The sequence below is a fragment of the Uranotaenia lowii genome, chromosome 3 (assembly GCF_029784155.1).
Source record: "Uranotaenia lowii strain MFRU-FL chromosome 3, ASM2978415v1, whole genome shotgun sequence".
Taxonomy (NCBI): Eukaryota; Metazoa; Arthropoda; class Insecta; order Diptera; family Culicidae; genus Uranotaenia; species Uranotaenia lowii.
The window spans coordinates 172,635,863-172,648,077 of record NC_073693.1 but is presented as its reverse complement, the minus strand read 5'-3'; the positions used below and the strand labels follow the sequence as shown (position 1 = coordinate 172,648,077).

General features: G+C 46.5%; 2 protein-coding genes across 3 annotated transcripts in view; both read left to right on the top strand.

Moving 5' to 3' along the window:
* Positions 1-5,142, top strand: part of LOC129752851 (uncharacterized) — a 5,860-nt gene extending 718 nt beyond the window's left edge. Inside the window, exons 4-5 of the mRNA XM_055748636.1 lie at positions 1-5,023; positions 5,116-5,142. The exon at positions 1-5,023 is cut by the window's left edge and continues 183 nt beyond it. Coding sequence (XP_055604611.1) covers positions 1-5,023; positions 5,116-5,142 — 5,050 coding nt within the window. The remainder of the gene's footprint in view (positions 5,024-5,115) is intronic.
* On the top strand, positions 5,118-6,662 carry LOC129757048 (uncharacterized). 2 transcript variants are annotated; one of them, XM_055754147.1, is made up of 4 exons: positions 5,118-6,262; positions 6,322-6,403; positions 6,462-6,547; positions 6,609-6,662. In XM_055754147.1, exon 1 carries the CDS (start codon positions 5,165-5,167, stop codon positions 6,029-6,031), a length of 867 nt encoding a protein of 288 aa, XP_055610122.1. In that variant the 5' UTR covers positions 5,118-5,164; the 3' UTR covers positions 6,032-6,262; positions 6,322-6,403; positions 6,462-6,547; positions 6,609-6,662. The 2 variants fall into 2 exon arrangements, with proteins under 2 accessions (XP_055610122.1, XP_055610121.1); XM_055754146.1 differs by having other exon boundaries at positions 5,118-6,403.
* Positions 6,663-12,215: the final 5,553 nt, after the last annotated feature.

The window sequence follows — 12,215 nt, the reverse complement described above, 5'->3', positions numbered from 1 at the left end:
TGCGGATAACATGGTCCAATGCGACATGTGCAACTTTTGGAGCCACTATCGGTGTGCAGGTGTCACTGACGCGGTGAAGAAATTACCCTGGAACTGCAAGAAGTGCAGTAATATGCTGAACGTTCCGAAAATAAGGAAACCGGTCAAGAAAGTTGTTTCCAAACGGACAGGCAGTGCCAAGAGCGATGCCGGGTCGGACTCCGGAAGACTACGAGAAGGTCGAGTATCCCTTCAAGAATCCCTGAGTCTATTGGAACAGGAATCGGCTGCGATCGAGCAGCAACTGGAGGAGGAACAAGTGTTGCATGATAGACGTTTGGCGCTTGAACGTTCTATCAACGAAAAAAGAAGAGCGCTGCACCAAAGGCAGCAAGCGGAAAAGCTTCGGCAGGAAAAGGAGCAGTTGGAGTTGGAACTAGCGGATCATAAGGACTTCCTGATCCGCCAGAAACAAATGCGGGATCAATTCCAGAAGATGAAAGCGGATTTAAGTCGGGAATTCGAAACGGAGAGCGAAAATGAGTCGCAAGATCCGGATGTTAGTTCGGACAAGACGAAGCGCTGGGTGGAGAAGCAGAACGATCCCCGTGGAGCTTACTCCAAGGAAGCTGCTGCCGTACCGAAGTTGCTCAAGGCCGGACGCGAGGCGTACAACGAACGGCATGGTGTTATAGTTCCAGAGCCAGAGAAATATGCTCGCTCGGTAAAACAACATCAACAGGAACAGTTAGGAGTTTCTTCGAAAACTGATATCCGTCCAAAATGGGATACGCCGGTGAAAACGACTTCCGAACAACGTTTCAAATTATTATTGGAACAGCGTTTGAAAGAAACCGGGTATGGATCCAGGGAGGAACCGGAAATAAACGAACCGGAGGATTTAGAGCTGAAGGAGCTGGAAGAGGCTTTCATTAAGAAGTTGTTGGAGCGCAAAGGTAACTTTGAATCGAGTGTACCAGCATGTCACTTGAGTGCTGGACCAACCAAGGAGCAACTGGCTGCGCGTCAAGCTGCATCGAAGCACCTTCCTACTTTCCGCGGAGAGCCCGAGGTCTGGCCACAGTTCATAAGCTGCTTCGAATACACTACAGCGGCTTGTGGATTCACAAATGTGGACAATCTAAAAAGACTCCAGGACAGTCTACAAGGATTGGCGAAGGAAGCTGTTCAAAGCAGATTGCTCATGCCCGAATCTGTGCCGGAAGTGATCGAGGATCTGCGACAACTATTCGGCAATCCGGAGAAGCTGCTGAAGTCGCTTGTGACCAAAGTGCGGAAGGTGCCAGCCCCACGAGTGGACAAACTGGAATCTTTTTTGTATTTTGGGATCACTGTCAAACAGTTGTGTGATCACTTAGTGGCAGCGAAACTGCAGGATCACCTGAGCAATCCCATGCTCGTTTCGGAACTGGTGAACAAGCTACCATCCGAATATCAGCTGGAGTGGATTCGTTTTAAGAGAGGTAAGATTGGCCTTCCTCTCTGTATGTTCGCCGATTTTATGAATGGAATCGTGTCAGAAGTTTCTGAACTGGCCGATTTCAAGGGAGAGCAGAAAACCGTGATGGATGAAGGGAGAAACCGGTATAAAAGGAAAGAGCGAGTGAATGCTCACGATGTTAAAGTGTTCCCGCCTTCGCAGAATACTACACCCGTGAAATCCAGAAGACCTTGCCCGATGTGCAATCGCACGGACCACAAATTGCGGTTCTGTGACGACTTCGCCTCAATCTCGTTGTTTGATCGTCGAAAGCTGGTTGACAGGCTGAAGTTGTGCAACCTTTGCCTGAGTGACCATGGTAAAATAAAATGTACTTTCAAGGTCCGGTGCGAGATACGAAGCTGCAGAGGAGCACACCATACGCTGTTACACTGCAATGAAGAAGCCGTCAACGTCACCGTCGCTGAGTGTAATCCACATCATAAGAGAGATCGGTCAGTAATCTTTCGAATGATACCGATTACTCTGTACCATGGGGGAAATGCAGTCGAAACGTTGGCGTTCCTGGACGAGGGAGCTTCAACAACACTCGTTGAGAGCTCATTAGCTGATTCGTTGGGCGTCAAGGGTATTCCGGAACCCCTGGTCATCCTGTGGACAGGAAATGTCAAGCGAACCGAAGAAAATTCAGTAAAAATCGACCTACTGATATCCTCGGTAGATTCTCGACGGAAATTCATGCTGTCATCCGCCCATACCGTGGGAGAACTGAAGCTGCCATTGCAGAAGGCGAGTTACGGAAACATCGTAGAAAAGTATCGACACTTAAGCGGAGTCCCTTTGTCGAGCACCAAGATGGAGGTTCCCAGAGTTCTCATCGGTCTTGATAACCTACACTTATTCGCCCCTCTGGAGTCCAAGGTTGGTGCCCCGGGAGAACCGATTGCCGTGCGCTCAGCGCTGGGTTGGGCAATCTACGGTCCCGACTTGAGATCGGAACAGCGACATAGCTACTTCAATCACCATCTGGTTCAGAGTTTGAATAATCGGGAGCTTCACGATCTGATGGCGGAGCAGTACGCTCAGGAGGAATTGCCTTCACCGTTTGGTCAGTCTATGGAATCAGAGGAAATACGCAGAGCCCGGGACATCCTAGAATCGACCACCGTCCGTGTAGGCGACCGCTTCGAAACGGGACTCATCTGGAAACAGGAACCCGCCTTTCCTGACAGCTATCCAATGGCGTTGAATAGACTGAGGAGTCTTGAGCGACGGTTCAACCGAGAGCCACATCTGCAACGGAATGTAAACCAACAGATCGAATACTACCTTACCAAAGGCTACTGCCACAAGGCCACGAAAGAGGAACTGTTGAATACCAATCCTTCTTCCGTGTGGTATCTTCCTCTAAACGTAGTACTCAATCCGAAGAAACCACATAAGATACGCTTGGTGTGGGATGCAGCGGCCAAATCCCAAGGAGTTGCCCTCAATTCATTCCTTCTCAAAGGCCCCGACCTACTGGCATCACTTCCGGCAGTCATCAGCAAATTTCGAGAGCGTCGAGTTGCCGTGGGAGGTGACATAAAAGAAATGTACCATCAGCTCAGGATAAGAGATGCAGATAAGCAAGCGCAAAGGTTTTTGTTCCGTTTTCCGAAAGATGATCATCCAACTGTGTTCGTCATGGATGTGGCCACCTTCGGCGCTGCCAGTTCTCCGTGCTCGGCGCAATACATCAAGAACCTGAACGCCCAGCAGTTCTCTACAAGTTATCCAGCAGCAGCAGCAGCCATAGTTCACCGTCATTACGTCGACGATTACTATGACAGTTTCGACACCGAAGAGGAAGCTATCACGCGGGCCAAAGAGGTACGTTTTATTCACTCGAAAGGTGGATTCGAAATCACAAACTGGACATCTAATTCCACTGAAGTTCTTCGAAGCCTGGGTATTGACGGTGGCTCCAGAGAGTCCATCCATTTGAACCGAGATAAAGCAACACACTATGAACGGGTTCTCGGCATCATGTGGGATACACAGAACGATGAGTTCTCTTTTGCAGTACCTACAAACGTAGCTGCTACTGATGCAGCACCACCGAAGAAGCGTGAAGTCCTAAGCACGGTCATGTCTTTGTTTGATCCGATAGGACTGTTGGCTCCTTTTACAGTGCTTGGAAAGATGCTCATGCAGGACCTGTGGCGAGCGGGTTGCGAATGGGACCAGCAAATCGGCGGAGAGTGTTTAGAAAAGTGGCGACAGTGGGTCGCAATGTTTTCTCGGGTCGAGGGTGTTCGGATTCCAAGATGTAACTTTGGGTCGACACCTTCTGACCAATTTGGCCAAATTCAGCTCCACATCTTTACAGACGCTGGGGAAAATGCCTTTGGATGCGTCGCGTATCTGAGGATTTGCGTAGAGGAAAACGTAAAATGTTCGTTGGTGCTGGCTCGATCGAAAGTGGCACCGATTAAACAACTTTCCATTCCACGGCTTGAATTGAAGGCAGCAGTCTTGGGAGCGAACCTGAGTCTCGCTGTCAGGAACAATCATTCCCTTCCTATAGGCCAAACTTACTTCTGGAGCGATTCTCAAACCGTTCTCTCCTGGATTCAATCTGATCAACGTCGTTATCAACCCTTCGTCGGCTTTAGAATCGGAGAAATTCTGAGTCTCTCCAAGTTGACGGACTGGCGTTACGTTCCGACCAAACTGAATGTAGCAGATTCGCTCACCAAATGGGGTCGTCTTCCAAATCTTTCGAGCGATGGTTCTTGGTTTCGTGGCCCGGAGTTCCTGTACCAGCATCCGTCGAAATGGCCTCAGCAAAATCTTCCCGCAGCAAATACAAGAACAGAAATCAAAGCAATACATCTTTTCCATGGTGTTGAGCTTCCGAGTTGCTTTATCGACGTGACCAGATTTTCGAAATGGAATGTTGTAGTTCGCACAGTGGCGTGCATTTTTCGATTCATCTCCAACTGTCGGCGCAGAGTTGCTGGCAAACCCATCGAAGCTGTCCTGTCAATTCCAAAGCTCAAAAGGCTAATCAAGGTTTACGTTCCGTTTGTAGTTGTTCCGTTGCGGCAAGACGAGCATCGATGTGCAGAAAATGCTCTATTCAGGTTGGCTCAAAGCGATTCGTACAGCGACGAAATCAAGACACTGCAGAAGAATGCAGAGCTACCTTTCCAAAACTGGTTTCCACTAGAAAAGTCCAGCCCTCTCTACAAGCTAGTGCCCTTGATCGACGCCCATGGTGTGTTAAGGATGGAAGGTCGCTCTGAAAAGGCGGAGTTCCTCCCCTTCGATCTTCGATTCCCGATTATTCTACCAAGATCCCACTGTATCACGGATCTTTTGGTTCAACAATACCACGAGAGGTTTGGACACGGATATCGAGAAACGGTGAAGAACGAAATCAAGCAACGTTTTGTGATAAGCGGTCTCACCAACTTGATAAAACGAGCCGAGAGAAGCTGTGTGTGGTGTAAAGTCCGAAAATGTCTGCCGAAGAATCCCAAAATGGCTGCACTACCCGTCCAAAGATTAACCCCCTTCAAACGTCCATTTACTTTCGTTGGTCTTGACTATATGGGTCCAGTTGAAGTCGTCGTTGGTCACCGCCGAGAAAAACGCTGGGTCGTGGTGTTCACGTGCATGGTTGTCAGGGCGGTACATTTAGAAGTTGCCCATAGTCTTACCGCACAATCATGCATAATGGCGATCCGTCGTTTCATTAGCCGCCGAGGTCCCGCCTCGGAATACTTCTCGGACAACGGGACGAACTTGCGAGGAGCGAGTAAGGAGATAGTCCAACAAGTACGGGAAATTGATAATGTTTGCGCCGACGAATTTACGACTGCTATCACGAGTTGGCACTTCATCCCACCAGGAACACCCCACATGGGAGGGGCGTGGGAGAGGATGGTGCGCTCGGTGAAGCAGGTCATGACAGCCTTAGACGACGGACGTCGACTGAACGATGAAATTCTCCTAACTACGCTAGCTGAAACTGAGGACATGATCAACAGCCGGCCCCTTACTCTTGTATCTACGGATCCAGTGGTAGGTGCACTTTGTCCCAATGTATTCCTGCGTGGTTCAGATCCTAACGAGCCGCATGAAGTCATCAAACCTACCAACCCTGCAGAGGCCCTTCGGGATGCTTACAAGCGATCGCAGCAGCTGGCTGACGACTTATGGAAACGGTGGATAAAAGAATACGTGCCGACAGTCAACCAGCGATCCAAGTGGTTCTCTGAAGCAGATCCTCTTAAGAAAGGAGATCTCGTGTACGTGGTAGATGGAAATCGACGTAAGGCATGGGTACGAGGAATCATCGAGCAGCCGATCATATCCGGTGACGGACGTGTACGGCAGGCATTGGTGCGCACATCGGGTGGTGTTTTCCGACGCGGAACGACTAATCTAGCAGTGCTAGAGATCGATGGTAGTACGGAAGGTGTTCAAAATGTGGGTCCAGAGAGTGCCGCTCACCATGCAACTTTTAAAATTAGCGGTAACTCTGATCCGGTGGCTCCAGAGAGTGGTTCCGGACCAGGTTTACGGGTGGGGGACTGTTGAGCGTGTAACTGCGCGACTCGGCAGCCATGTCGGAAAGTGAGACGGAGACCGGTGATTGGTGATGGGGAGTAGGATAAACAAAAATAAAAGAAACAAACTAAAATTTGGCTCGTCATTGCGTGCTTAGTGCAGGAGTGATTTGTAAAATTATCTTATTAAGCTAAAATAGTACGGTTAGTGCTGAGTAGTACGGATTAACATTTACTGGAGGACGTTGTACATTTAAAAACCGTAAGTGAAAGACATTTGCTAAAATACTTATTACTAAAATTGTATTTGACCTCACATAGGTAACAGCAACAGAATCTAACCTACAAAAACAGTTCCGATTGATACAGTTAGTTCGTGAAACAAGATAAAACCATTTGAATTGTAAGTAAATACCTTAACATGTTAAAACTAGTATAACTTACAATGTTTCGTAAATCAGGGTTTCGAGCTGATAGCAAAAAAGCAGCGATTTAATTTCTTGATCCCGGTACACCGACGTTACTGTCCGATAAAAGAAAACTTAATGTAAGTTTGAAGAAATTTGTTATTCATAATCGCTTAACTAACAATAAAAAATATCTTTTAGCTTCAAGCTGCTATACAAGAAAGGCTGCTCTGAGGATTCGTTTTAATTATCCGAACAATCCGAAAACAGAGGTCATCTAATAAGCGCCCAAACACTGGGCAGCCACTATGGCTGCATTAAATTCCCCCACGGGGGTAACTACTACAGGCGATCCTCCCGATAAAAATGATCGAACCTTACCTGAATACATGGACCGATTAGGAACATTCGGAAAACTAATAATATTATCGCTGAGCTCAGCCGACGAGAAACACCCGTTACCGCAGAACCCGTTCATTGTTAGCAAATCTATTGACCAGTCCATCGGGAAAATCGAAGCCGCTTATACCGAAGAAAACGGTTCGAAATATGTTATCAAAACACGCAGCTCTAGATTAGCAACAAAACTGATCAACATGAAAGAGCTTATCGACGGAACAAAAATTCAAGTTATTCCCCACCCTGTCTTCAATATTAGCCGTTGCGTTATAAGCTGCAAGGAAGCGATTTCGTTAACTGACGATGAGCTGGTGGAAGAATCAACCTCACAAGGCGTTATAAAAGCACGCAGGATAACGCGAAAGGAAAACGGCAAAAGAATCAACACACCAACTGTAGTGCTTACAATCTCAGGCACTGTTATTCCGAAGGAAATACGAATGGGTATCATCAATTGTAGAACGCGACTGTTCTATCCTTCACCTCTACTTTGTTACCGTTGCTTTACCTATGGGCATACTAAAGACAAATGCCAGAATAATCCAACATGTAAGAATTGCTCAAAATCTCATGAAAATGAAATGGACGAAGACGAAGAGTGTGAAGAGGACCCTTTCTGCAAAAACTGCAAAGGGAATCATCCACCAACATCCCGAAAATGTGCAGTCTACCAAAAGGAGGAAGAAATAGTGAAACTCAAAGTCGACAGCGGAATATCCTTTGGAGAAGCAAGGAAAGAGTACGCAAAAAAACACGCGGAAAATTCCTATGCTAATGTATGCGGCGCACAACAACGTCTCGAGCAGCTTCGAAAAGATCAGGAAAAAGAAGTGCAGATCGCCAAGTTGCTAGAGGAAAATGCCAGCCTCAAAGAAAAAGTGAATCGTTCACAAGAAACTGAAGACATTAAGAAATATCGTTCAGAAATGGAAAAACTGAGAAAAATCGCGAAGGAGTTTTACCAGCTCAAAGCTAAACTCAAGGCTGCCGAAGACAACCATGATATTTCTGAAACCGGATCTGAACGAGAAATGGAAACAGAAGTCAACGAACCATCGTATCCCGCCCACTCGAATACTGCCTCAAATGATGAGACACCAATGCTGAAAAAGCAGAGGCTGAGCTCAAAAAATTCCCTTCCATTGTGTCCAACCATGGAAACCGAAGAAACAAACGAAGCTCAAACCCAGCCTGAAGTCGTCGTGAAAAGAAGAGGTCGACCCCCAAAAAACAGGAATGACCAGCATGCAAAACCCTAACCTTGCCCAAATTATGACTGAACTTGCAATCGAAAACGGACACGACTTTGGAACTTTAGACAACGAAACTGGAATCCACGGCAATGACGAACGCAACCCAAATGGAAACTCTAATGAAACAAATGGAATTATCGGCATCAATGAACGCGACCCAACAGGAAACTCTAACGGAACTAATGGAATTACTGCACCCAGGAGAAATAATCCTCACTGGTTGGGGGCCGGTGAAGAGAAAGTAACCACCCCACCCCTGGCTACAGGGGAAGACGATCGAGGAAGCGGGAGCGGGGACGTCATACCTCAACCCGTGCTCTGCCAGCCTACTCATCGTTCTTCCAGTAGGACAACACCGAACACTGCACCCAATATTATCTCGTGGAATGTGCAAGGACTCAGACCCAAAAAAGCCGAACTTGATATCTTGATTCAAGAAAAGCAGCCACAAGTTATCTGTTTGCAAGAGTCGATGTGCAATTCTCTAAACTGTCCACGCATCAATGGATTTAAAGTCTACCACAGACCACGCATGACAGGAAACCGAGCGGCAGGAGGAGTCATAGTGGCTGTCAAAGAAGACATCGAAAGTGAGGAAATAGCGCTCGAAAGTGCACTCGAGGCTATAGCCATCAGAATCGGAACGCCGTACAACGTAAACATTCTCAATATCTACCTGCCACCAAGAGAAAATATCACCAATTCTGAACTAACCATACTCATCAATCGAATCCCGAAGCCCCAATTGTTGGTTGGAGACTTCAACGCCCACCACCCATTGTGGGGCGCGGATCACGTTAGCGTGCGGGGCAGAACGATAGCAGAGTTCGCAGAAGAAAATAGTTTGATCATCTTAAATAATGGAGAACCAACCTACGTCGATCAGCGCCACGGCAGTATGTCGTGCCTAGATTTATCTCTCTGCTCAGAGGATCTAGCCGGACTGCTCGAATTCAACGTGTCAGCAGATGCCTACAGTAGTGACCATTTACCGATCAGTGTAGTTTTCCCTGGAAGGATAATACCACCAAAAAGTCGAGCTAGGTGGAAAATCGAGGACGCCGACTGGGAGCAGTATCAAAATGCACTCAACTTTGAACGAGACAGCAACGTGGAACGCCAAGTAGTAAATATAACAAAATCTATCCTCGAGGCTGCAGAACTTTCCATTCCCAAGACGAAAGGCACTTTTGGAAAAAAGAGCGTTCCATGGTGGAATGAAGACATCGCAGAGCTCGTCAAAAAAAGGAGGAAAGCATTGAGACAGCTGAAAGCCAACAGATTAAACCCAGATCAACTTGAGAGCACCTTTCGAAACGCCAACACTGCTGCAAAAGAAGCGATCATAAATGCGAAGAGGAAAAGTTGGGAAGAACTGGCAGGAACTTTTTCTTCACAGACCCCATTGAAGGAAATGTGGAGCAATTATCGGAAAGTACAAGGAAAGATGAGGGGCCTTCAAATTACCTCGATCCGCTATGAAAGTGAAACGACTACAGACCCTAAAGCCATATGCGAGTCCCTGGGAGACGCTTTTCAAAAAGTATCCAGTGAAAGTGCGTATAGTGAACGTTTCCTCAATCACAAACGACAGGTCGAATCCAATGCATTGCTAATTCCGGCAGATTCAGGCCAGCACAACCAAAAGTTTAGCAGATATGAACTCGACGAAGCTCTGGAGGGGCTAAAAGGCTCCTCGCCAGGACCTGACAACATCCACTACGCGATGCTTTCGCACCTCCCTCTAGATGGGAAAACTGTTCTGTTAGAGACATACAACCGATTATGGGAGGAATCAGTCTATCCCCTGGAATGGACAAAATCGATTGTTGTCCCCATCTTTAAAGGTAAAGGCCAACGATCAGATCCTCTAAACTATCGCCCAATTTACCTCAACAGCTGCATGGGAAAGGTCTTCGAAAGGATGATCAATAATCGCCTGGTTCATCTTCTAGAAACGAAAAATCTGCTATACAATCGCCAGTACGCTTTCCGGAAAGGACGAAGCACAACAGATCACCTTTGTACCCTCGAAAAGATTATCCGTGACACTTTTAACAAGAACAAAATAGCCCAAGTAGCATTCCTGGATATCAGCAAAGCCTACGATACTACCTGGCGCAGGCTTTGCCTAGAGCAGTTGGTGAGTAACAATATCGGTGGAAAAATGGTGCACTACCTTCAAGAAATGCTACGAAGCAGGAACTTCCAAGTATCGATAAACGGAAATACGTCGAGTCCCAAGTCAATGGAAACCGGCCTTTGCCAAGGTTCGGTGTTAAGCGTGACAATGTTTTTACTGGCTATAAATACCCTTACTAGTTATCTACCCTCAACCGTTGAATGCCTAATATACGCTGACGACGTAATCTTGATCGCAACTGGCGAAAACGCAGAGCAAACAGAAGGAAAGCTTCAGACAGCTTTTGACCATTTAGGGTCCTGGGAAACTGAAACCGGATATAAAATATCAGCTGAAAAAAGTGCAACTGTCATCTACCGCACACCACGTAAAAAAAAACCGACAACTCCGAGCAAGTTAACGCTCAATGGGGCGATTGTGCCTCGCAAAAACCAACACAAATGCTTAGGCGTTATCCTCGATCAACACCTGAAATATCGTGCCCACGCTGAAGAAGTGAAAGCAGCCTGCCAGCAAAGAGTCCTTTTTATCCGGAGCATAGCTGCTAGGACTTGGGGTGGAGATAGAAACACCCTGTTAAAACTATATCGTGCAACTATACTTGAAAAACTTCTTTACGCAGCACCGATTTTATCAGCCATGGAAGGTAAAGTTCATCAGTCGTTGGAAACAGTCCACAACGCAGGACTGCGAGCAATCGTAGGAGCCTTCAGGACAAGTCCAGTGGTTAGTCTACAAGCCGAAACCGGAATCCCCAGTTTGAAAACACTGACTAATCAGCGAACCGTGATTTATACTTCCCGATGTCTAGCCGTTGATCGTATCGAGGAAAACTCTGAAAATGATAACACAAACCATCTCAGCAGTGACAGCAACAGCGACATAAGTTCCGACGAAAGGTGGGGAGAACGAGCCAGAATCCAGCCTAACAGCTACATCGATAGAGGATCAAATTTGATAGCCGAATTAGAACTACAGCTGCCAAGAACAACAGTCTTCAAATTTCCAGAATGCCCTCCGTGGAAACGGCTTAAACTCAACGTGGACAAAAGCCTTCATCACGAACTTTCCCAAGGCTCAACATTAAACGATCTAAGACACATTTTCAACGAATTACGGCAAACAAAATACCGTATTCACAAAGCCATCTATACAGATGGATCAAAAAAGGACTCGAAATGCGGCTATGGAGTAGTGTGTGATGATTTCGTATTCCAAAAGCGTATGAATAACATAAGCAGTATTTTCGCAGCAGAAAGCGAAGCAATCAAACAAGCACTGACTTGGATAGTCGATCAGCGAGAATCTCGAGCATATCTTATATGTACTGACTCCATGAGCGTTGTAACAAACCTTGAAAAATGCAAATTAAACTCCAGATGGAAGGACTCTGTACAAACCCTTTTCAATCAGATCGTCGAGATGGGATCAGAAATAGTTATTTTCTGGGTCCCCAGTCATATCGGGATTCCGGGAAATGAGAGAGCAGACATTGAAGCAAAAAAGGCTTTGGAAATGCCAGAGGATGAAAACCAGATTATAGACATCAAGGAAACACGGAAAATCATCAAGTCACAGTTCATTAACCGATGGCAGATGCAGTGGCATTCAAACTTAACCAACAAATTACGCGAAGTGAAAAACACTGTGCTTCCATTCAAAGCTGCATTATTGGGGAATCGACGAGATGACGTGATCCTAGCACGTTTACGCATCGGACACACATTACTTACACATTCGTACCTTCTGGACAGAGTTGACCGTCCATTATGTCACAGATGCAACGAAGTATTAACCGTGAAACATATCATCGCAATGTGCCCACAATTGGAACAGGAACGGATCAGTCACGGAGTACCGGGTAATCTTCGAGAGGCATTAGCAGACGACAAAGAAAGAGCAACAACAGTGTTAGAATATTTAAAATCAATCCAATTGTACGATAAAATTTAACATTACTTTGTAACTTTAAAACATCAGGGACCCGAATGCCAAAAAAGGTCCTAAATAAAT